Raw genomic sequence first — 27,615 nt, 5'->3', positions numbered from 1 at the left:
TTTTGCTTTAAAAGGAAAAGGATTTTAAAGGAAGGCTATAATGGACGTGGCCAGTCACATCATTTAGTTGAAGTAAAAAACTATAAGGTCTCACTGATGAATAGAAATTACCCCGAACTGCTTAACTGTTCCAAATGGATGCTTCAAAGCTAGATAGATAGAAGCATGCAGATACCTCTAATACGCGCACATAGTAAGCAAGTATCATCGCTACGTACTACTTCTATGGTACGAAATACTAACTGATAGATTACACTTCCACTGCAATTTTTATTATTGCATTGTATTGTCATACTTATGTCCTAAAATAATACACTGCCTTTTAAAAACCGAATTTTAATTGTAGGTGGCATATGCTCTTCATTTGTTACGCCTCATAAGTTCCCTTCGCAGCAACTTTTGCTTTTATTACGTTTATCGTTCATTTTGCTTACTAAGCTACTACTATGATACTAAATATTACATTATTGTGTTTGCACTCTTTTCGATTCATGCTATCACCATTGATGTAAAGCTTCTGAACTGCTTAATGACGCCGCGAAAATATGTACTGGCTACAAAGTGTCGTAACATGGGGGATCATAAGTAGATTTTGCTTTGGAGCAACTCATAACCAACCATAAGGGAGAATTCGGTAGAATGAGAAGCTGTTTGATTAATGACTGTGAATAACATAGCTAAGTAGCATAGGACAGAAGAGCAGTCTTTGTTTGAATTATTTTGCATTTCATCCGCTCTGTTTTTCTCGAAACATGCGATAACTGAAAGCCAAATGTCGTTGGAACCTTTGTGTGATGTCAACAGATATTTGAAGATATAATGATCTGGATTCCTTCCTTCTCCGCATATACTCAAGAAAGAGAGATTTCTTTTGTAAAAATATATGCAGTCAAGAAAAGATTTAGAAAGAAAACAGAGCTCTTGCTACGTTCTTTGACTTGCGACTAAAACTGGCGAAGTCTTCTTCTACCTTGAGGGACATCATCTTAGTCAGTTCAGCATTGTTTATTCTTTATTTTGTCCATCTAGTTGATAAGTAATAATCAGAGTACTTAATGTAACATGGAAATAGCACCTCTGTGTGGGTAAGGAGGCTTTTTCCATCCAAGGGCCTCAATATTTACAGTATAATTTAAAATTGCATAGCTTTGCACATGATTGTACTAACGGCTAACCAGAAAGATGTGCTAGTGAAACACATAAAGTAAAAGTACTTATGCCAGTTTAAGAAATAATTTAAGAAATTGTAAGAGCATTACGGAAAGATACTGGTAGAGGATAAAAACACCAAGATTTTCTTCATCATTACAAAAGTGTGATTGCAGTGGTGGTGGCGTAATAATAGAAGTAAAGTTGTTACTTAAAAAAAAAAAAAAAAAAGCAACGATCCTGGCGTAGTTTGGCGATTTTTTACAGAAGAAAAAAGTGATTCAGTGAATTTTCGGATTGGATCTTACAGTAGTACAATGGGACTGCGACTAAATTATTTGTCTAAAGAACTGTCACACCTTGGCGACTTTTGAAATAAGGTGGTTGCGATAATGCTTAAGTGCCGTAAATTATTATCTCTCATCTCTTAAGCTTTCATTTCGGCAACTATCAGCGAAAATAATCCACATCTCTGTCAAAACCAAATCGACACATAACAGATAAGACGGTATTATTGAGCAAACATAAGCAGTGCCATACACTTTTAGCATTAATGAATTCTTAACAAAATAATACGAAAATAATCTCTTCTTTCGAATCAGTACGTTTAATTCAAAATTGGGTAATTCTCCATGGATAGCTAAAATACGATATAAGAAATCTACTATTTTCAGTTTTCTTTCTGTATTCAAACTTGGTGAACAGTTTCAGAAAACTGCACAATCTTTTATCACACACGAAATGTGTTAGTTATTTCGTGATTTGCTACAAAGATTCCATGTCAAGAAGCAAATGCTTCGTGGGTTACATACAGTTAGTTAATAAAGTCTGCGTACATCAAGAAAAGTAATATCAAATCCAAATTTTAAGGTTCGAAAAGGGTAGTTTCTTAAAGTTTTATTTTTTAAATATTTAGTTTCAATAAGGGACTTTGAAATTATTTAACTGTAATATTTTCGTATTTAATAATTTATCCACACTAATTTTTAAAAGATAACTGGCCAGAAATCAAAGCCAATAAAGTTTGCGTACAACGCAAAGGAGGCGGGGAATTTCTTATCTAACTATTAAACTTCAAACTTGAGAATGCAAAGAAGGTTACACTTTCAAGGTCATTGACTTCCGAAGCAAATTTCACGTTGATTGGAAGTTGCTATTTCTATTTTCTTTGACGAAAATGACAACCAATAAAGAAATTCCTTTAGTTACGAGACAGCTAATTATCAAATTGAGAGATGAAGGTAAAACTCTTCGTTATATTGGTAAAACCATTGGAAAACCATTTTCTAGTGTGCAAAGAGTTATTCAAAACTATCTTGACACTGGTAGTCTTGCTGTAAAACCAAGATGTGGAAGACCGAAGAAGCTAACGGAGAGAGAAGAAAGAAAAATTCTTTTACGAATTAAACAAAATCCTAAACTTTCTGCCGCAAGCATTGCAAAAAACATTTTTTTTTAACTAGCAACAAGGAAATTTCTCCTGAAACTGTACGAAAAGTGCTGCGAAAGTCCGATTATCATGGACGCAAACCTAGGTCTAAGCCATACATTTCCGAGACAAATAGAAAGAAAAGAATTGCTTTTGCCAAAACATATTTAAACTCTTCGGCAGGACTTCTGGAACAATGTAATTTGGTCAGATGAAAGTAAATTTACAATATTTAAAGTTAATGGCCACCCTATTGTATGGAGAAAACCATGAACAGAACTGAATCTGAGAAATTTAAATCCAACTGTCAAACATGGAGTTGGCGGTGTGATGGTATGGGGGTGTATGTCGTCGAAAGGAGTTGGAAATTTTCACATTATTGATAAAGTCATGGATAAGTACGTTTATCTGGATATTCTGAAGAAAAATCTACGAGACAGTGCCCGAAATTTAAACCTTTCTAATACCTTTATTTTCCTACAAGACAACGACCCGAAACATACAGCTAAAATTGTGGAGGAATATCTCCTCTATCACACTCCAAGACAGTTGCGTACTCCTCCACAGTCACCAGACCTCAATCCAATCGAACATTTGTGGGCAAAATTGGAGAAACGAATTCGAAAACACAATATTACGTCGCGAAATAAGCTAATTAGTAAATTGTAGGAAGAATGGGCGAAATTTACGTCGGATGACACTGAAAAACTAGTTCAGTCAATGCCCAGACGTCTGCAAGCTGTTTTGAAGAAGAAAGGATATCCTACAAAGTATTGAAGTAATGTAAAAAACTTATATTTTGCTTTTTTTTTTTTTTTTTTTTTTTTTTTTTTTTGAAAGTGTGCGCAGACTTATTGGAGGGAATTTCTGAGTTTTTTTGACAAAATATATTTTTGAAAAATGTAAAAAGTATTATACTGATATTATTTACTTTTTATTTAAGCTTACAATTTTAACTAATAGAAGAAAAAAAATGCAATGATTAAAATACATTTTTCTATGCTTTAAGTGTTTTTTTAATTTAAAATGTAGTCTGTACGCAGACTTTTGTGACTAACTGTAAGTAGAGAACTAGCGAATGGTTCAAAATGGTTGAACACCAACATGTCATTATAAACACTTATCGGTAACAAAACCAACAACTCATTTTGACATCAGCAATGCGTTTAGTCAGAGAAACAGGTAGCTGCCAATACACGTGTTAGACAAGTTTGCCTATTACATTGTTTTATGGTTTTATAAATACATATTAGTAACAGAAATATAAAAAGTGAGTATAAAAGCTAAATTAAAGTAATATATTAGATTTTAAACCTTTTTAAGTAAATGATAGAAGTGATGATTTGGTGGAAAAATTTGCCATTTGAAACATTTGTTTTTGGTTGGCATTTATTTGCCGACCAGAAACAGACGATTTGTTTTTTCACTCTTTTTTTTCTCTTTATTTGAACACGCCGTTAAGTCTGCGAATTTTTAATCAAACTTGATGAACAATTTCAAACTTTCTTGCGCTTTATGAAGATTAAGGTTGTTTCTAAATATTACCACACCTGCATTTGAAACCACGGGCAGACACAGCATTTGATGTTCATACCGATGCAAGTACCTCATCGCATACGAGAGTTAAGAAATACCTAAAAGGCAAGAATTATCCACAAGATGGCCAAAAATTAATATTTCTGGGCTCTTCTGAAAAGGCAGTTCACAAACGATTCCAAGAACTTAAATTTCTACCCTGTAAGATTCAAACTGTTCATTCTTTAAGCGAAATCCACAGAAAAGAGAGTTAACTGAATAAATCCCTGAAGAAGAATCAGGTAGTTTACTTTAGATTTCCCGATGAAGGATATTTCATCTTGAAAGATTCATGATCAAACAGTATTCAAAGGATTTGGGAAAATCTTCAGATTAGGAACAATTAACCGCTCGACACTGTTAGGAAATATTCTTTGGAAAAAATTGAGGACATTTTTAAACTTTTAAATTAATAAGTTCGGAATCATGTTATTAACTTTGAATATTAGTTTTACCTTTTACATACACTGTATTTCTTTATTTCTTTCTTTTCAAATTTATAAAAACTCATACAAATATTTCGTCCTTTTTTTCACGAACATATTACATCATCGATGCCGCATCAAAACCACAGTTCTACAAAAAGTGTTCTCTCCACCAAAATTATTTTTCAGATTAGTGTGATATGTCTGTAAATTTTTTAAATCGCAAGAACCATTCATATTAATGCAATATACGAAACCTAAATGAAAATCGGTTTTTGACATTTTATGTGTTAATAAATTATATTTGGGTTCAATAATCTTTCAATGTTTTTATTTATGAAACAGTGGGTATTACTTACTTTTAGGAAAGGAATTGCAAATGGTCTTAACGGGTAATTGGTAATTTCTTGTATCTTGTGATGAAAATCTTCGATAGAGACTGATGAACTCTTGAGGGGAAAAAAAAGAGTTTATCATATAAATACATAAAATGAATAGATTAAAATATGGGTATTTACGTATTATCGCAAGCACCTTGGCGCAGTTTGGCGAATTTTACGCAAGAAAAAGAACAGTTACTTTTATTGTAAAAAATTATATATTATTTACATACATATTTTACGTTCCAAGTACAGTAAACCTAGCTGCAAAAGGAGTTTTGTTATGGTAGAAATTTTCGCAGTCATCGCTTTTAGAATCATTATTCAGCTATTTTACGGGAAAATGCTGTGTTCTCACAGAAATTTCACCTCTGTTTCTTCTATTATAGGAAAACTCCTACAAGCACGAATTTCAGAATCCTTTTTAAGACAAAAAATAATCATAATTTTTCTATCAAAGCCCTTGGAACTTGCAATACAGCGAAAAGAACTCACACGAAAATGGCGACGTTGGAAACTGAATATTTGTCATGCGCATGTTGCGATAATATGCAAGTACCAAAATTTGATACATAAGATGTGAAAATTCACATTTAAGGAAAAAAAAAAAAAAAAAAAGAACGAATAAAGTCTACAGTAATGGAGCTAATTTATTTAAAATATTAAAAATTTTCGCTACTAACAAAATTTTGCTTCTCAAGTAATCAAGGAACTAAAATATGATTGAACATCAGACGTTCGTAGCACGAAACAAGTCAGGCATCTTAAATATATATTTTCAATCTCAGACAATTTTTACATTCATGCCTTCTCCGGGATTCGAACCCGGGTCCTTCGGTATCGCAGTCAGGCTTCCCTAACTACTGGGCGTCTGGGAGGCTATAACAATAGAATTTTGGACATAAAATACACGATATACATAAAATGGTGTTTACCACTAATCCAATGATGAGACTGTGGACTCGTTCACCGATGTCTGCGGACATGTCCGAAGCAAACTGTTGCAAGGTGGCCAGGAATCTCTTTACCTTGAGCACGTGTTTGCCTCTCAAGGTACCATTGCCAGCCGCCATTTCTAAGTGATGAGGGACGGTATTCGATGAAGGTAGGGATGTAACAGGAGGAGAAGGTGTGCTTCCAGGAGGATGAGGGGAATGAGTTCCGTTTACACCTACCAAAAAGAAGAACAAGATAAATAAATTCAGAATTCATCAGCACAGAGTAATATATGATTCCTCGTCAAGGAACTGTGTTAATAAGATAGCATATTCATTCTTTTTTTCCCCTCTAAAAGCATTCGATAAAACATTCGTAATAAATAACCCGTTTTATAAACGTTACTTAATAGGTAACTTTTTTTCCTCCATGAGGATAAATATTTTATCAAATTACTATTTGAATTTAAATGGTTTCCAAAGAAACGGTTGATTGTAGATAAAGGCAGCAACCGATTTCTTACCTGGTATACCGTTAGAAGGATTTGAAGTAATCTGGTTCTTGATTAGGCTGTCTGGCGAGTCCGGCATCTTCACGCCCAGCGGAAGATCTGCAAAATTTCGATATGTAATAAGTTTTAACTCTTCAATAAGGCATCAACAAAATTTTCTCCAAGATGTTACTTTATAGACTGCATTGCATTGTAAGGTACATTTTAATTTTATAACAATTATTTTAATTTTAAAGTCACCTTCCTATCAATTCATGTTTCCACGTTCAGCTCCCTACCAGAATGAGTTTTTAGAATCGGGTCGAATGTAAATGAGTAAGAAGTAGTATTTAAGGAAGGTTCAATTTACTTCGTTGAGAGACAGCTAGGAATCCCGAGTAGCACGTGTTTACCTTCGGGCTAAGTCTCTCTTGAAGCTGTTGCGCTCGGCCGTATATTACGTGCCTTTTGATATTCGCCGGCTAAGTACGTCAGATACTTGTGTTAGCTTTGGCTAAGTCTCTTTTAGTTAGTTCTGATTTAATCCGTATTTCTTATTCTGAGTTTAAGACCGAGTGGAGGCTTTATTGTAAGCCCGAAAAAGGGGCGGGCCAGCTGTTACTCTTAATTCATGAAATAAAGGTTATTTTAACCGTTCTTGAGTCTACATCTTTAGTTGTTTGAACTCAGCTATAGGTAACTCAACAGTTCACTAATTTCCTCGACGTTTGTTTTAGTACTAAAAGAGTGAGGAACTCTACAGTATCATTAGTTTTGAAAAAAAGTTAGGAACCCACATCCATCCAGTCGAATTCGCATATTCTACGCCCAGTCGCATACATCGCCCAGTCGCACTGTATCTTTACAGTGAGTATACAAAGTTGGGGCATAAGTTTTTTAACTAAACGAAAGCTTCATTAAGGACAGCAATGATTGCGAACACAATTCAACTCGCTTCCGTTAAAATATCGTCCTCGTACGAACGGAACACGTTTAAAAGGAGTTGATACTTGCAGTTACGGATTTAATGACTGAACGGAGAGATTCGAAGAAGTTTTCTTCGCATAATACAAGTTTTGACAAAGAATCTATGGCAAACAAAAGGGTCATCGTACATCTGCTAGTTATCTTCTTTATTCTAAAGCGAAATCTTTCTTCGAAAAGTACCATTTTAGAAGGATATCAGAAATCCATGAAAGTGCGACGACAGGATCACATAGAGCTCAATATGAAGCAATCCAAAAGTCCTAATGTACATGACAAGAAATGTATAGCATCCGAAAGAATGCGGAAATAGTGAAAATTAAACAGTGAATTATTTACTTGCTTCATATTTCATCTTTTAATTACTTTAGTTCTAAAAGTTTATTTTAGAGCTTTGTATTTCACTTTTGAGAATTTTTAGTAATACTCAACCCAATAATGCGCTTAATGACGCAGTATTTTTTTATTTTAGAACTAAATTTTCCAGGAAACCATAATTTTCGATTTGTAACTGGAGACGGCATTATTCTTCGTTGATTAAAATAGCAAAAACTATTATCTCTCCTAAAAGTATATTTAAGGTAACCGTTTATTGATTGTAGTAGGTTAAAATGCAAGAAAATGTTATTCTTAAATTTTAACTGAAGTATTTATGACGATATTAATTTTTTAAATCATCTCGCATTGTTACAGTTACAATGACGAGTTAGTATATAGACGCTTTTATACTGTATCCAGTGCATAAATAAACTGCACCATAAAGTTAAACATCACAGCATTATCGCGTTTTCCCGAAAATAAGACCAAATCGGAAAATAAACCCTAATGTTATCTTTCAGGTTATTTGTAACATAAATCCTGTCCTAAAATAAGCCTTAGTTGAAGGCCCGCTTACAGGCACCGACACCACCAGTCCACCCGGACTGATTTGCGTATTTATACAAAGGATTTAGCGAGTGACGGCGAAAATACATGAAAGAAGCGTTACTGTATTGCGGGAAGAATAGAAATTTTATAATTTTCAAGCTTATGAAAGCAAAGAATTTCAAGTATCACAACGCTGAATGGATGGCTTCGTTCGACGATATAAACTGTCTCTAAGAAGATCTTACAACTCTCTTCAGGCAGGAAGATACTAAAGTTATTTATACGTGACCTAGCTTTTTAAGCCTTTTATTAATATCAATGATTTTTATCAATACGAACTCTTTTAAGTGATTGTTATGGGTCAAACTGCAGAGTTTACAGATCTCAAATGACAGTTGATAACAAGGGTCGATTTCATTCTCTATAGTGGTTAAGAAATTGCACACGTTACCTATATTTGGCAATTCTTGGGGATGGAAGGAAAGGTCATCTCTAGTCACTCCTAAAGACAAGAAGGCTGAGACTGAACGCATTTTTCACATGTTCTTAAAACCGAGAAAGCCTGGTGAATATAAGTAAGTATTAGAAAGTGGGTCAATATAATGCTACTACGTGTTCTACGAAGCGGCCAGGTATGTTCTACAAGTCTAGGATTCAGCCAATATTCATTACTTTAACGACACCACGAATTTTCTTGCAGAAAGAATAGCTAAGGTAATAATCCTCGCAGGAATGACTGAAAATCTCCAAAATGTTGATTTTGCACTGAACAAGCTTTTGAAACAATTTGGGCATGGAAGGAGTGAAAATAGAACTGGGCAAAATCAGCATGATCACTTTGAAACCTAGCCTACAAGCGGCCGTGACTTGGCTGAGGAATTCATAGGATAAGATCACTCGCAGCTGCGTTACGAATTCAGTTTGAACAGGCTACATGGATTTAGAAATGTGTTCGTTTAAGAAAAGCTGTACTGCTAGACATGAATGATCGGAGCCACTGGTCTGCAGGAAATGGAATAGGCTGCTGTTCGGGATTTGGATCTTTATGACGACGTTACAAAAGAAGATGACAACACTTGAATAAATGTACACTTTCGTGCATGAATAAATGCAGATTCTTGATTATACGAATAAATGTATGTAATATTTTTGATGCGTATCGTGATAGCAGAGCGGCAAGACGGGACAAAAATGTTCAGCTAATTACCATCTTTATTTCCAGGCACATTAGAATAATTCTTCGTAGATAATATATTTTTGGATCATAAACAATTACAATAATTTCTTATATGCCCAGACTAAGGGGGCGATATCATTTTGGGCGGACAAGCAAAGCGGCATGGCGGAAGCTAGGAGAAGATGACGCAGTTTATTTGCGAGCGGTATTTATACTAAGTACATACAGAAAGTACTCTAAGCTATGATTAATTCATTTGTGGTTGTTATATAATCATGAAAAGATCTCGAATTGGAGAGAAAAGATGAATTTAGGGGGAGAGTACCAAATCTAGAATCGTTAATTTTGAGGTCACCAATTATTTTTAAAGCAGCTATGGTATTTTCTTACATGTATATAAACAATGGAAAAAAATACGGGTAAAAGTTTACAATTGGGTGCCCCTTGTTTCTTGGTGATTCTTTTTTTGACGCCAAGATCGGCGCCAGGAAGGCACAATTTAAAGATGGCCGCTACACAAAACCAAAACAAAAAGTTGCGTCGAAAGGTTTAAAAGTCTGAATCACTTTTCAAACTGCTACCACCAAATACTATCGCCCAGTGAATAATCTGCATAAATGTTTGTATGTTTCTCGCATTGTGATAAAACAACAGTGCCTAGAGCCAACCAATTTTGAATAACGTTACGTCTCTACCCGAACATAGTCATCTGGAAGCCCAAAGTTGGAATTTATTTTATTATCTATTTCATATTTTGTAAAACTTTAACGAATTTTTGATTAACAAACTTAACGATTTCAAAGCGAGCAATGGCAACACTGTATTGGGAAAAAAAAATTATCTCCAGCACGAGAGACTGTGTATCGGAAATTCTGAAGATATGCTCTTTTTAAATTATTTTGTGATGTTGCTGTTAAATTGAATTTTACGGTTTATGTGCGAAGAATATGATATTTAATAAATGAAGATAACACACAAAACATTAGAAAAAGCCCCTCTGGGCGTAATATAAAATCTGAAAATTTCAGATTTTTTTAAATCTTTTTTTTATTTCATATTACTACGTTTTCAGGATCTTTCGTTTTTCATGTATTCAATTTTCACGTACCTTTCATTCAGTTACTTAGCTTTTTATTGCTGCAAATATATCGTACAATAACAAGTACTGTGTTCAAACCAAACTCACCTGCGGGAAATGAAATAAAAATATTAGCTATCGTCAAGCCACACCCCCGTTCACGTGATACTGAATCATAATGGTACTGTGATGCAAGAAAAATTGTTAGGAAAAGTCATAAATTTAGAGACTGCTCCTGTGGATAAATAAAAGGAACTTTTATATGAAAAAATACATAGACTTTTGTTCTAAATATTTTGCCAAAACTAAGCGGTATTTTAAACTCATCTGCTGCGGATTCACCATTAGCCAGTTTATTACGACTCTTTTTCTTTCTGTTTCAATTTAAAAAAAAATTTATTTTGTAAAGCACTATAAACTAAAAAATAAAAATTCCTTTAAAGTAGATTTACTAACCACACTGCCTTCCTAGAATCAAGCCTGCCAGAGTAAATTCAATATGATGCCAGAGTAAATTCAATATGGGTTAAGCTTTAATTCACATCATATTTTGCAAGAAGGTAAGCAATTGGGATTACTTACAAGAGAGTTAGCCAAAGAAAATATTTCAAATGTACTTTTTAACTCTAAGCAATTTTACTAACTTATTTTATCTCGAAATGCCTTCACATATCTTCCATTTCGAAAAATGTTGCAAATGCTATACAAGAAAACGAGCGAATTATAATAGGTGAGGTGCCACTCACAATGAAAAAGCAACTTTAATCCACATCCGCTGCTAGTAATGCAAATCCGATGCTAAAAATTGTAAAATACAGAAACAAAGTCGCCCAGACAGCAGTATAGCCTACTGCGGTACCGAAGGCCCTGGGTTCGAATTCCTGAGAAAACACGCATGTTTGTAAATATGTAGTGTCTGTGCAACATGGGGGCACTCTAAATAATAATATGAAGAGCCGAAAGTCCTGTCGTGTGGTTTGGTGGAAGTGGAGAGGGTTAGGAGACCCCCAGTCCCCCCAAATCTCTTCTTCAAAATTGGGGTGAAAAATAGAAGTTAAACCTCTCTTTGGAGTAGGGTCTGCCAGCCATTCTTCCATGTAACATGGACACGACAACAACAATGTAATAAATATAGAAAAAATCTAAAACAGTTAAATACAGTTAAAACAGTTGAAAAACAATTTCTACAATTAAATTAGAGTTTGTACGCAAAAACAAGCGATTCAGCTGCCAGATAGGAAGTCAAAATTTTCGGTGCACAAAACTGAAAGTTCACTTTAGGTCCCACAGTGCAAAAAGACACTCAAGCTGGTGCACCAACTGAATTCACGTTCTACTAAGAGTTTCAAATGTAAACAGTGGCTGCCTCATTACGCTTAACGCCACTAAAACTTTTAAAGCAATTGCATGCAGGTTCACTAAAGGCATGAAAACCTTAACCGGAACATAGGAACAACATGATTTAATCACTTTTAAAGCAAAAAATACACAGTTTACCAACATATAAGAATGAAAATACAGAACTCACCGAGCGGGTAAGAGAATAGGTGTGTATGTGTATATATATAACAAAACATAAACATGCTTAGTATTTTCGCGCATTAAGCTGTAGAAAAATTATCATTAAAGTCATAAGAAATTTAGAACTAATATTTTTGACAAAAAATTAGACCAAAAAATTAAATTCATAATTAGAAAATTTCAATAACAATCTTATAAATAATCTTATATGAAATAAATATCTTATATATAATCTTAATACATAAAATAATATTATAAATAATCTTATAAATACCATGCACTTAATACAGGTGGCATATTTTTAGTATAATAAATAATAGATTAATACTTCCTTACTTTTAAAATTCCCATTTTTTACTAATTTATACGAAGTAAAGGTAGTACTTTAATCTCGAAACATTTTGATGAAAATATCTATTTTGACTGCTCTCAAATCCGTCTGAACTATGTTTGTGCGTGACATCTGTACGTACGGGGTGAGGGGAGACTATCGAACTCTTTTTTTTTTTTTTTTCCCCCTCCAAAACAGATCGTAAAGTGGATTTAAAATGGATTAAAAAGGGATTTTGTTTCGTGACGTCTGTACGTACGTACATATTTCGCCTAACTCAAAAAAGATTTGCCGTAGAACGTTGAAATTCCGCGTATGGGACAGCTGTAACATGAAGATGGGCTCCTTTCTTTTTTCTTACAGCCGGTCAAACGTATTCGCACTAAATGGATTTAAGATCATACAACATATGTATATATATATACACACACTTTCCCCTTCTTTGCAAATATATAGTATATACATATGTAGATATAATCATAAAGTAAGAAATTTAGAACTAATATTTCACAAAAACTTTTCTTTTAATAAAATAGAATTCTCTTTAAGGTTATTCTAATTAGAATTTACTTTGTTTTTTTTTTCTTTCCAGAATTTTTGGGTGAACTATTATAATTAAAATACATTGAAATGGTTCATCGGCAAATTCTGGATACAGAAAAGCAAGGATTTTTGTAGAAGAAAGATTTCAATTGATTTCAATGTTCCTTCACCTTGACGAAGTAGCACTGAAGTTAATTTAATTCCTCTTCTATTTTTGTTCAATTTTTTTTTAATTTTATTAATTTTTTGAAAATGTGGTTTTGCTTGTTTGAAAAGTTTTGATTTTAATATTTTTTAAATTCTTTGTCGCATTTATAAGATTATTTATAATATTATTTTATGTATTTCCGTAATAAAACTTCCCACAGTGTAGATCACTACTATAAACACGCATACCTAACATAGGATGTCATATCCAGAGTTGTTTACTTTCTTGGTGGTCAGCATAAGCTGCTTATATAATCTTGCCATTCCGATGCCGACAGCTGGATTTTCTTATTATGTAATTGCGTGAGGAAATAATATTAAAAACATGAGAAGTGAATGTGGAACAGTGAATACCAAGATTATGATGTAATACAATAATGATGTTGCATCTGAGCAAAGCTGACACGTTGCAGGTAACAGAAATAGTGGCACATTTTATGGCCTTTTTTATGTATAGGCAGTGAATGCAGAAAATTAATGGGTAACAACTCAGTTTAAAGTTCATAACTCTCCACCTTTTAAGCAAACTAACGTAGCATTTAGAATATTAAGTATGCGTTTCTCTCTTTTTTAAATAAGCTGCGAGGATTGCTATTCATATTTCTGGCGTAATAATAAAAAAAGGTTTATTATCGAAATTGGTTTTATTGTTTTTCAAAAGATTCTACCATGAAGATCAATATACTTTTCCATGCGTTTGAATCAATTTTCGAAACACTTTTTCCACTTCGATGGAGATAACTCTAAAAAAACATGCGTTTCGAATGCAACCGCTTCTTCGGGTGTCGCAAATCGCTGGCCACTAATTTATATTTGATGTGCGGAAATAAAAAAAAAGTCATTGGGTGCCGAATCAGGGCTATGCGGCGGATGACGCATCAATTCGATGCTTTGGATCGTCAAAAATTCCTTTGTGTTTGAGTCGAAGTGTGAGAGCTCACGTTTCACGATGAAGAATGATTCGCCTCTTTTGCTGTTTCCGAATTTCTCCGATGAATTCTGTCAAAAAAATGGTCGTGTACCATTCGGAATAGCCCGTCCTGCGTGATCGGTAATGCTGAAGAAACAGACAACCATTTGCTTCGATGTGCTTCTTCGCAAACAACTTTTGTTGGATTTGGCCCCTCTCGGAAGACCCATACAGTCGAACTGCTGTTTTTCCCGATCTTGCTTTCGGGCTCATACGCACAGATCCGTAATTCGTCACCTGCTTAGATGTTATACAGAGCATTCATGCACCTTGAAAATATTTTACCCAACATTTCCTTGCACCAAATGACACAAGCCTTCTTTTGAGCATATGCTAGATTATGCGCGATCCAAATCTTTTCTTACGGCCAAATGTTCATATAATATCTTATTCATGCTTGTCATACTAATGCCCAAAGATGCCTCAGTCTCACGGTATGTCATATGACGATCTTGCTTTATCAGTTCACGTACAGCAGCGATATTTTCTGGCACGTCAACCGATTTTGGACTAACTTCACGGAATTCGTCTTGGAGAGAACGTCGAGCACGATTGAATTCGTTATAGCAGTTTTTTACAGTGCTTTATCACTGTATAAAGAATTAAGTTCATCGAAGCACTCTTGTCTTCATAATCCACGTAGAAAGCTATGAAAAATAATCGAACGAAAATATTCACAAGTCAATTCCATTTTTTGCCCGAGATAGTTTTTTCAATTTATTGTAAACCATACAAATCACGCTAAAATCGCAAAACGTCTTGAAGAAGTTAGGGTTAAAAATATCAAACTTTTGATTTGAATCGCCTGCGGTTGCCTAGCAACACTTACTGTTGCCAAAGACAAAAATATAAATAGTAACAATGATCCTTAACAAAGCAGTGGTCTGATCAGTACTCAGTATGCAAGATATCCTTATTTTTAAAGCGGGGTAAGGCATCGTAAATCACACCAAAATCAAACTCTCTTTTAATAATTATTTTTCATATTGTGTTCTTGAATATATTATGCGTTATAAATGTATTCTTGAACTTCCAGCCATTCATTCCCTTTTTCCTTAGCGATATATAAAAAGTATCCAGAATTGTCTTAATGTGGAGAATCTCTACAAATGGATCGAGGTTCACGAGCGGCTGACCGGAAAAGTCGCTGAACATTGATAATTGGTGTATTTAATTATGGCAAAGCACACTAGGGCTATCTGCCTAAGGGGGATGCCTTCGTGGAGGACTTTCTAAGGGAAACTGGTTCGTATACACGTTACACATGGGGAAAACCACGAAAACACCCATGCAGCCAGCCCGTTTGCGGTATTCGAACCTCGGACCAAACTACCAGTGTTCAGCGACTTTACGGCTCGGCCGCTGTTGGGCTCCATTGGTAATTGGATTTAGGTTCCAATCCCGGCGATTGGGTAGGCTGCATAGGCGTCTTCCTAGTTTTTCCCATGTGCAAAGTAGATACGAGCCAGTTTCCGTTAGAAAGTCTTTCATGGAAACATCCCTGCCCACGGGCAGATAGCCCCTAGATTTCCGGTCATAATTTTGACATTACAATCACCAATTCTTTATTTCCCTCAAGTACACGCTTAGAATTCCCTCAAAAATACCTAAAATTATTTTAATTAATTACAGAAGATCTTTAGAAAGGGACCAAAGCATAATAATTCATCATAGTTTTGACTTTCCAGTTAATAATTCGTTTTTTTTAAAGGCTTCCTCAAAAGCATCCATTTTTTAAAAAAATTAATACAGATGATCTTTGCAAGTAGATGAAAGAATAATAGTAATTCATCATACCTTTGATTTTACAGTCACTAGTTCTTTTCCCCTTAGCCATTGTTTTAACATGGGCGATCTGTGCAAATGATTCAATCTCTGCATAGGATCCATTTGCTATATACTAATAAATCATTATATTCGTAATTTTATTATTTTTAGGAAATTGTATTTAAAACTTTCTCAAAAAATATCCTAGAATTTTTAATTAAGTGGCTTTAAAATATGGTCTTTATTTAATTAAATTATTATTGTTTGACTGTTATTATTGACTGTTATAGATCGGATGAATTACTTAATTCATCCAATCTATAACAGTCACACACTATTATGGAAAAGCACCTGAAGGTCTATCTGTCTTAGTGTCGGGGCAAAAATAAATAAATATAGAAAGAAAAAAGAACATTAGTGGCAATAAATGGCAATCCCGGATTCGCGAAAGGGAATTTGATTTTCAACATTGAAATTTATAACAGGAGGCTTTGTATCCTGCAGTTTTGGTATACTATCAAACCTGCAGGACATCGATCCCGTGTGTCCATAAAATATGCGAATGCGAAAATATGCGTGTGTCCGAAAATATGCGATCGAAAATCGATCCCGTGTGCCCATAAAATATGCGAAGAATCCAAGCTTTCCATTAATTTGCATTCGCAAATTATACTCCAGCTGGTGCAACAGTATTTTGCTATTTCAGGATAAATCTGCTTTGGTGATTTGCTTCGGCGATACGCATCGCCTTTGTGATAACTGGCAAATCTATATAGAAGGCACATGTAGACATTTATCTATACAGAAGGTATCTATAGATTCTGACAAATCTATACATTAAGCTTCTGCCTACGTTAATTCCTCCTGGGGGGCAACTCTCGGAGTTCTGACTAAGACCTGCACTGAGACAGCTCCTGGGATACATACTCTTCACAGTGACTTACTAAAACCATCGATTCTTCGGTGAGCCTCGGCAGAGATCGTACTGCTGCTGTCTTGTCTACCTCTTTGGCTGTGGGGACGTTACATACTTAATATCGAAAGTTGTCCTTGGCACTTTGGCTCCCTTCAGTCAACACTAGGGGGACTCTTTGATCTGACTTCGTTGTATGTGACTGCTCTCTTGTCGCCACTGGCCTTTGACTGTGTGCAATTTTCTTTTCCTGGATCGCCTCTAGGGGTTGGGGTATCAATAACTGTCTTAAGAACTTCAAATGGCTCAGGTCTGGGAGTCCTTTTTCCCATACCCTAGTGTACTGACTGTATACTGCCTATGGTAATGTAATACAAACTATGGTTTCTAAATTTTATACTTCTAATCCACAAAATACATCCATATTTTTATGGATAACGGACTTGTACCCTCAAACATTTTAAAAGTTTAAAGCAGTTGTTCCAGGTCTCAATCCCATCAATACCTGATCACATCTTAATATTACCAGTGTATTGATTATAAATTAAGAGTCGTTTTACTTCCTTGTAAGAAGTAAAGTATTGTAATTGCGAAAAATTTCTGGTATCACATTTCAACGAAAATATCAATTTTGACCGCTATCGAATGCAATTGAACGATGTTTTTGTGAGACATGTGTGCGTAAGGACAGAATGAAGGACTCTTTTTCCCCTAAAAATTATAAATCTGATTTAAAATGAATTCTAAAAAGAATTTTTCGTGGCATCTGTGCGTACGTACGAGGCGAACAGGCTTGCTACCTAGGCGTCTTGAAACGTGTAAAGCCAGTTTTCTTTATGAAATCCTTCACGAAGCAATCCTCCCTCGTGAGCCTTATAATAAAAGTCCCACCACGAAATAAATAAATAAATAAAATCACAAGGCTTTCAGATTTACATTAAGCCCAAAGGGGCGTTTTTTAACGTTTTTGTGTGTTAACTTTATTTATTAAATATAATGTTTTTCGCACTTGAGCCATAAAATCCAATTCAACAGCAATATCGTAAAATATTTAAAAGAGTATATATTTTGAATTTCCGACACACAGTCTCGCGCGCTAAAGATAATTTTTCTCCCAGTACAGTATTGGCATTGTTCGCTTTGAAATCGTCGAATTTGTTAATCAAAAATTCGTTTACAAAATGTGAAATAGATAATAAAACAAATTCCAGATTCCAAATTTCGGCTTCCTGGTGCCCATATTCGGGTGGAAACGTACGTTATTCAAAATTGGATGGCTCTAGGTACCGTTGTTTTATCACAATGCGAGAAACATACATACCATTTACGCAGATTCTTCATTATTTAATTTCCTTAATTACTAGGCTTGCTTTATCACGTTAGAAATATTTATTTATTTTTTAAGTGCAAAATTACTATTGCATCCGTAATTTCTAAAGAGATTATTTCAAGAATTGCTCCGAAAGTAATAAACAGGATCTTTTTGCTATAAATATTACGGTTATTGTACTGTAATATTCGAAATCCAGGGAGAAATTGTGACTTATTCTGTATTTTTACTCAATACAGAATTACTGAATCATTTTACTGAATGATTTCGGTAGACCGTTTAATTCTTATCGAATGCAGTTCTTCCACACTGGATTTTTACCACAATGAACACCGATTTGTGGGCTTGATAATTAACAAAACGTTTTGCATTTCAATTAAAAATGTTCCAGCAGTATTCGAGTTAATGCTTAAAAACCGTTCATCATTCAAATTCATTGAATTTCTGTTGGATAACTCCTTTGGAAATTTGGTTGAGTTCGAGAATATTTGCCAATTTTTTAACATTTGTTATCAAACTAGATTCAAAAACAAAAGAATAAAATTTCTTAATTAGCTTTCAAAACATACTTGAGCATTTATTTAATAATTTCGTAAGTTCCTTACTCAATGAAACGAGATTTATAAGACGGAACAAATATTAATTTGTGCCGCAACATTTTTAAAACACTGGTTGATGTTCGAGCGTTCTACGAACATCTGTTGAATAACTTACGCTGAAGTACAGAAGACGTCATCTGTTACAGAAGGCAAATGAAGAATCGAGCAAAAATGGCAAAATGGCACATGTGTTCTGTAACGCAATCATGGATAACTTTTCTATTTACAGCTGTTAAAATTCGTATCTTTCATCTCCCGATGAGTTTACTTCCAGATGTTGCCAGCAGTTCGAGAATAAAAGGAAAAACAATACATAAGATCATTTCTTTCTTACTGACATGCCGCAAGTGGTACTCAATGTATCGAAAGAATAACTTTATTTTGGATTTTTCTACTGAACTGCGTTTTTTTATATTTCATAAAATGATTGAAAAACATTCTTTTTAATTCTTTATTTGACCTCGATGTGCAAATTTTTAAATTTACGAATCTGAATAAAGTTCGTATATTAAATTATTGTATTTTATCTTAATATTGATTATTTTGGTTTTTAAATAAGAGTTTGGTGTCACTTCATGAATTCAGCCAATCCTACCCATCGACAGTATTTAAAATGTATTTAACTATTTTTCTGATTTGGTGTAAAAATTGACTCAATTTAGTTATTACTGGAGCAAAATTGTATTTTAAATGAATTTACATCAGCCGAAAATGCTGTATTTTTAATCGCAAACAAGCATTTATGGAAACTTTCTGATTTCTTTTAAATTTCTCAAAATAAAGAAGTTACATTAAAAATTAAATAAAATTGATCTAACGGAATATAAAATAGCTTAATTACTGAATGGTATTCTAGAGATTACATTTTTTAGTCGTAATGCAAATGTTATTTAATTGCATTACGATTTTATCGTAATGAAAATGTGGTAAACTAAACGACAAAGGTTGTTTCTAAATAGAAACAAATATATATATATATATATATATATATATATATACACCGGCCGAGCGGTAAAGTCGCTGAACACTGGTAGTTCGGTCCGAGGTTCGAATCCCGCGAACGGGCTGGCTGCATGGGCGTTTTCGTGGTTTTCCCCATGTGTAACTTGTATAAGAGCCAGTTTCCCTTAGAAAGTCCTCCACGAAGGCATCCCTCCTTTTAGGCAGATAGCCCTCGAGGCTTTGCCATAATCACACAAACTAATTGTAACTAATAACTATATTTTCATGTTGAAGAAGCTGAGGGGTTAAGACTGCCGAATGCTGGTAGTTCAATCCCAGGCGAACGAGCTAGCTGCTACTTTCTCTTTATATAACGTAAATGCAAAGCAATTCCCTTAAAAAGTTTTCCATGAAGGCATCCTTTCGCTTAGATAGAGAGAAAGATTGCTCTCTGTGCATTGCCACATCCAAATAACTATATAATTTTATATTTTAATTATAATATTTAAATTTTCTTTCTCATATAATGAAGCAGAAGATGCAAAGAAAAATTTAATTGCAATTGAATTTGTCTAGTAATCAGTTAAAATCTAATACTTATTTGTCGCAACTTCGGGGGGGGGATAATATTGTTGCGTGCGTACGGATTCGTTACTAAATGAATGCACAAGTCCGATGAAAAATGAACAAAAATTTATTATTATCACAACAAAAAAAATGCTTAAATTTTCTCAAATTATCACGCAGTATTACAATATCTCACAGTAGTTTTCTTTTAACTACTCAAATGTCCAATAGAACGTAATTCAAAACAGCTAAAGAACGCTAATCCGCGAATTCGCTACAATCAACAACAGTAGTTTTCTAAACAACAACAAACTAAGCAACTACTACAAACTGAGATGTTTTCCTCCTTTTATAAGATTTTAAAATCACGCGCTAGAATTTTCCAGTACTTTCTCGAAATCAAAAAGAGATATTTATTTATTTAACGCACGCGCTCTTGTATTTTTAATTTTTCCGGCTTAGCTTTCTTTTAATATTCGTCACGCGCTGCACTGCGCGAGAAATAAAACCATTTAATTTATAATTGAACTAACATTAGCTTTTTAAATACCAAATTCGTAACAATATGCATCTATACATGTAGATTAAACCGAAACCACGTGGGTATTATGAGTTATGCTTCCAATAATTAAGTTAGGTGGCAGATAATTTGATGTCCTCCCCTTTTTTTTACGAAACTGTCATTGAGCTCAGACCACTCAAATGCTAACCCGAGAATAACGCAGCTCAAGAACAAAATTTAACTATGATAAAATAACTAATATTAATAATGAAATGCAGACCAAATGCGAGCTTTCCATTGAAAATCGAATGACCAGGAACTTCTACCTCTAACTCACCGAAACAAAACTTACAAGAGGTTCTTTGCATAAGAAAGGTGCCCTTGTGGAGGACTTTCCGAAATAAATTATATGTAAAAAAAAAAAAAAAAAAATTCTATACATAGCTAGCCCGTACTACTGGATTTGAACGTAGATCGTGTTCATGGATTCAACAATCTTAACTTACTCCGCCCTGTGCATATGTACAAGGGAGATATGTATTACATATGCGGGCTAAAAAAATCCTCAAAAAGAATTATTCTCATGGCACATCGACCTATCAACTTAAAAGATCAGGAGTTGGCATCTCGATGCCGATGCGTCTTCTTCAACAAGCCTAACATTCTGTACAGTGATGTCCAAACTTATCTGTAGGTGGGGACAATAACTCGTCATCAGCTGAGTTTGTTTGATTGAGTCTCACGCTTCTTCCCAGTCGCCTCGAAGTGCAGGAAAATGTGAAAATTTATGACATACCACCATAAGCGTGTTATGTTAAGTACATTTGTGGTGTATATTTAGCTAGGAAATTATTAAATCCGTGGTTCGAGTTCCGGATTCCCGTTTTTTGCTCTAATAACCTTGCAAAATTACATATCATTATCACTTGGAAGCGTCAGTTGCAAACCTGATCCGATCACTAACGGTTTTCTTACGGTTGACTCTGTTGCCAGAGCAATGTCGATTCTTCTTCTCTACCTCTATTTTATTTGATAGACTCTAAATTATATTTTAATTTTATAACAGTTATTTTAATTTTAAAATCACTTTCCTATCAATTCTTGTTTCCACTTACAGCTCCCTACCAGAATCAGTGTTTAGAATCGTGTTGAATGTAAATGAAAGAGCAGTAGTATTTAAGGAAGGTTTGAATTACTGCGTGAGATAGAGTTAGGTATACCGAGTAGCACGTGATTGTCTTCGGAGCTAAGTGTCTTTAGAAGCTGTTACGCTCGGCCGTTTATTGCGTGTCTTTTGATATTCTGTAGCTAGTTTAAATTCAGGGCCAACTACGGTAGATAATTGTGTTAGCTTCGGCTAATTCTCTTAGTTAGTTCTAATTTAATTCTTATTTCTTACTAAAATAGAACTAAGAGACTTAGCCGAAGTAGAGGCTTTGTTGTAACCTCGAGAAAGGTGCCAACTGTTCATCTTATTTTGAGTGAAATAAAGGGTAGTTAACCCTGCTTGAGTCTACGGCAGCTATTTGAACTCAGCAATAAATCGTTTAACAGTTCACTAGGTCCCTCGGCAATTACCTTAGCCCAAAAGAGTGAAGAAACCGACAAGACTATCTGCTATTTATATGTTGTAGTTATATTGAGTTTTCTTTTTAATTGCACTGCTTATTACCCCCTCTGCCTGCTGCTTTTCCTCCGGTTTCTGACGAAGTTAGGTGCAAAAGACCGCTGACTCTAAGAAAGTCTAGCACAAGAAGGGGATTGGAGAAAATATCCTCCCTAGAGTGGCCTAAGCAGCCTAATATGCGCTCGGTACTTGGAACATGTGGCGAAGATTTTCATGCCCTCCTTGAAACAGAGGCTCATAATATGACCGTTGGCAATACGTGACAGAGCAGTTAGGGAGCTCCTGTCACACTCAAGGGTTAGAGTCAAACCAGGCTTGCTGCCTACTTGCCTAGTGTCCAACCAGGTCCTACCAGAGATATGTGGGGCCATCATGATTTGCCATGTTTTCAGAGAATACAATTCCAGACCGGTAAGGGAGGAAGAGGAGGGAGTTAAAAGGCCACAGCCCTCCTTTGCTAGTTTGCCCGCCAGCTTTGTAATTGGATTTACGTAGGCGTCTAGTATCTCTGTCTTACAAAAACTACACATAATTTTTCAGCATCCATTTCTGCTCGCACTTGCATTTTGTGATATTCCCATGTAGAAGACATTGAATTCTTTACTGGACTCTGACGCCTCATTATTATTTACACATACACAAACTTGATGTTATCAGATGCAAAGCAAAGATGGTCCAAAAGAACTATCTTTCGGAACTTAAAGCATACTCGAAAAATCATCAAAATTTATATTACCTTGAAAGAGAGCTCTTGTGCTCTCAGTAACGGTGAACTGCGTTCTCCTGAAAGGAAGCAATCAGTTTGATTATAAGCCTACCGTTCATTAGGTCCATCCGCTGGCTCGACAGTTGGTCTGCGGCCGGATGTATAAGGTTATTTTCTACTTCTAAAATTTCGTCTAATCTCAACAAATAAGTTCTGAATTGATTTTTAACTATGTAAAATCAAAGGCGAAATACAACTTCACATTTGGGTAACAATTGTAAGGATTAAATTTCCCACGTGTGTTTTTATATATTAATGATACGATTTTATATAATAATGACATTGATTTCAAGGTTTTGTTTTCTGATAAATATTGACAAATGATCCGCAAAACATATCTCATCTTCCAGTCACGCCCGTGCAGTATATATGGGTCAGAAGACAAAATGGTTAGTTTGATAGATAGAATGCCGAGGTTTAAGGAATCCTAGGTTCTACTAAACTTCATTTTAAGTCTGGGGTTCTGTACAATATACAGAATAAGAAACAATACAGAAAATTAAATACTACATACAGTAGGTCTTTCGCAATTTATGAGAACAATTTTAATAGTTAATTTTTATACCTGAAGGGGATATTTCGATCTGATAGCCTCGATTCTTGGCTAGAGCTCTAGCTCGAATTTTCTTTGCAATTAAACCTTTTCTTCGCACCCGTTATGGCAATTTTATCCCACTCCTCTTGGGTGGTTTTCCGAAGTCCGTTCGATGGCATTTTCCAAAGACTCATTTTAACAGAAAGCGCAAAATTTCACAGCAGATTTCTGCAATTTCATTAAACGCGAAACATTTTATTCCTGTTTCTTGTTCTTTATTTGCTAAATAAGAGACAGCTGTCTTAGATGTGCGACTACAGGCTTTTTTCATATGAAGCACAATTTTATTATGTCTTTTCAACTTTATTAAAGCCTTTAATTTAATCTGCATGCAACAGTTGTAGAATTATTAACAACTTAAAAGTGGTGTTAGGCCTAACGAGGCAGCAATTTGTTTAAATTTCAAGCTATTGTTAAGTCGTTGCACACTAGTCATTCGATCGACCCTGTTTCAGAACCAGACGAACGGGTTGGGCTGCATGGCGTGTTCCTAGTTTCCTTATGTGGAACATCCATACAGGGATGTTTTTCTTAGAATGTTCTTTACATAGGCATTCCTCCTAACAAGCAGATATCTCTTGAGCGCTTTGTCTTTATTGGACAAACTAAACCAGCCACCGTAGAACTTTCTCGTCTTTCCAGTGTGGGATGCTAATGCACACCAGTTTCCCATAAAGAATCCTCCACGAATAACCGCTCGAATACTTCCTCACAACAAATAATCCACTCTCCAAGTGTACATTTTGTTTAGCAATTGAATTGTTCGTGGTATAAAGGTGTGGTGTATTTAATTATGGAAAAGCACTCTAGGGCTATATGCCTAAGGGGAGGGATGCCTTCGTGGAGGACTTTCTAAGGGAAACTGGCTAGTATACACGTTACACATGGGGAAAACCACGAAAACGCCCATGCAGTTAGCCCGTTCGTGGGATTCGAACCTCGGACCGAATTACCAGTGTTCAGCGACTTTACCGCTCGGCCGTTGGTAGCCTCGTGGTATAAAGAGGAGCAACTTAAAGAGCGGAGATAACGTTTGATTTTATACCATCAAACAAATTCCTCATCTTTGAAAATCATTTTCTTAGATCGCAATCATACAAATGCAGATTGGAAAATTATCTGCAGGAGACCAGCATTAATTAATGGAAAGCAGGTTTTAATCACCCAAAAGTTTAAAAATTTTAAAGTTAGTTGTCAGATAAATTATTAAAAATAAGCCAAATAAACTTACGCGAAATGTCAATAATAATTTTATTCAACCTATTTTGTTTATACAAAAGTAAAATCTTTTTAACCCTGAATTATATATTTATATCCGAAATCCCACAAGGCCTATCAGCGGTAGAGCAGTAAAACCTCTGAACTCTAGTAGTTCGACTCGACTCGAGTTCAAATGGCATAGAACGAATGGGAGTTTTGTCATGCGTGACATGAATACAAGCCAGTTTCACTCCGAAGTTCCCTTTTTGGTTGAACTGAATTTCCCTGTTGAACTGAATTTTAGGGTTTAAGTGCGAAGAGCATGATATTTAATAAAGAAAGGTAACCCACAAAACGTTAAGAAAACGGCCGTTTGGGCTTAATGTAAAATCTGAAAGCTTTCAGATTTTTTTTAAGATATAGAATTTTATTTTTAACGTATGATTTAAAAATGCTTATATATCTCACATTACATACAATTAAACTACTGTTGTGGATTTAAAAAATTCTTAACATGATATTTTATGACTGCTGTTCTCCTATACCTTTTCGTCTCCTTTTTGTCTCGCAGAAATTTTCCTTTATTCTCATGGCATGTGATATCCATTTTTCCATCCTTCTATAGCAAACAAATTAACTTTCTTTTAGACAACGGCCGGATAACAGGGAGTTGATTGTACATACTATATGTTACCGGTTTACGAGTAATTAACAAAAAACAGCTTACAGTTTTTTAAATGGCAAATTGACCTAATTTCACGGGAAGTTTGGTAAATTACGTACAATCATTTAAAAAGAATTTTATATGCAAGTGAAGAATTTTCTCAATGTTTTAATGGTAAGGATATATATAGACCGTTCATGCTGTTCTATAACCATTCCATTTGCCACAATTCGGCATTCATTCTAAGATATTTATACTTTCATTCATTTGTATACTCTTTCACCTTTTTTGTACTCATTCATACAATCTCTCCAAAAAGTACTGCAATAATTTGGTGCTGATTTTTTTCTTTCTATTACTTATACGTAGAATTAGGCGCATTCTTTTTAACTTCTACGCAACTTTGCATTTAAAAAAAACATTATTATTTAAAAATACATACATTCTTAAAAATATCAGTCTTAATATTTCGTGTTACAGAAGACGATCAGTTCACCTTATGTACGAGTACGGATTCCAAAAGAATTGCGCGGTTTTGAATTTTGAATTTACAGACATTTATGAACTCGAATGCGAGTGCTAGTAAACTACAATTTAATTAAATATTCCGTTTAATTAATATCTGTAAAGAGCCGTTTTGGCTCTATTCAAATAAATAAATAAATAAATAAATAAAAAATAAAATAAAATAAAAAAAATAAAAAAAAATTTAGTGACTTGAACATTGAAAAAGTATTTACCATTTATCATTGCATACGCATAAAAGAGATTTCATTTTCCCTTACAAAACAATTTTTCGATGCTTTTTGTTACAGTACAACACGCACCAATCGATCAGTGCGTCAAGGTTAGCTATGGCCACCTTAAATTCAATGTGATGGTGGTGGTGTATTTAATTATGGCAAAGTACACTAGGGCTATCTGCCTAAGGGAAGGGATGCCTTCGTTAAGGATTTTCTAAGGGAAACTGGCTTGTATACACGTTACACATGGGGAAAACCATGAAAACGCCCATGCAGCCAGCCCGTTCGCGGGATTCGAACCTCGTACCGAACTACCAGTGTTCAGCGACTTTACAGCTCGGCCGCTGGTGGGCAAATTCAATGTGATGATTTTATGTGTCATAAAAATGTTCTTGCTTTCGAAGTATGTACTGCCAATAAAAAATTTTTAAATTAAGTTGATTTTCTTCTCTGTTTATTGTATCCCAATTTACGAAATTTAACTGTTATGTTTAGCAAAGTTTTTATCGCAGCCGAACTGAGCTGAAGACGAAAATATATTTTCTTGCTAGAAGGATCGTGTTGGTGAATTCTTTCAGATACCTTTTCAGGAAAGATAGGTGTGTCTTGTCTTCTAACGGTACGCTTTGGTAAAGGACATGAGGACTATTTATTTGTTTAAGGAAGGCGTGCCTCCGTGGAGGGCTTTCTAAAGGGAATGGGCTCGTATCCGCTTTACATATGCGGAAATTTACGAAAACGCCTAAGCAGCCAGTCCTTTCGACCGAGCTTTTTCGTATCGAGCTACTAGTGTTCAGCTCGAATCGAATTACCAGTGTTCAGTTAAGTGTTCGGCCGCTCGTGGCCGTCTTGCAACGTAAAAGATCCTAATTTTTACTGACTTTGTACATTTAGAGCAGGCCAAAACAAAACAAGCGTTAATTCAGTGTTGAGCTTTAATTACTTTTCAGATTTTGCGGACTGGGGCATAAAATTTCATATATTGTGAGTTTCTTTCGCTTATATAATCTGTCATTTATAGACATGATTAATAACTTCATTTTAAGATAAAATAAATTCGAAAGTTTCATTAAAACGACAAGATGACCGGATATCCTTCAAATAAACAGCCGAGAAAAAAATTTCATAAAATGTGATGCATGTTTGCCATATTTAACCTCGGTTTTAAAACTGATTTTCCTATGCCATTGATATCACTTAAAATTCTATAAATCATTATTTTTTTTCCAATTCATTGGAATACTTTATACACCAATGAAAATATATATTTATTACCTTGAAAGTTTCTTGCGCTGGTAGATTAATCGTACCTCTCGTCAACAGAAAAAAATATTTTGC

General features: G+C 34.7%; 1 protein-coding gene across 6 annotated transcripts in view; it reads right to left on the bottom strand.

Annotated features, from left to right (window-relative positions):
• LOC118194177 (transcriptional corepressor CBFA2T3-like) overlaps positions 1–27,615 on the bottom strand; it is a 248,354-nt gene that overhangs the window by 25,859 nt on the left and 194,880 nt on the right. For all 6 annotated transcript variants that reach the window (XM_085821250.1, XM_085821251.1, XM_085821248.1 and 3 more), the window contains 3 exons: positions 6,418–6,504; positions 5,894–6,129; positions 4,938–5,027 (listed from right to left, as the gene is read on the bottom strand). In XM_085821250.1, the coding sequence (XP_085677376.1) occupies positions 4,938–5,027; positions 5,894–6,129; positions 6,418–6,504 (413 nt within the window). The remainder of the gene's footprint in view (positions 1–4,937; positions 5,028–5,893; positions 6,130–6,417; positions 6,505–27,615) is intronic.

Source organism: Stegodyphus dumicola, chromosome 7, assembly GCF_044657685.1.
Source record: "Stegodyphus dumicola isolate Sdum_Otavi_A_Nest chromosome 7, ASM4465768v1".
In the NCBI taxonomy this organism is placed as follows: domain Eukaryota; kingdom Metazoa; phylum Arthropoda; class Arachnida; order Araneae; family Eresidae; genus Stegodyphus; species Stegodyphus dumicola.
The sequence above is the reverse complement of the archived record's forward strand: the minus strand, read 5'-3'. Positions and strand labels throughout refer to the sequence as shown.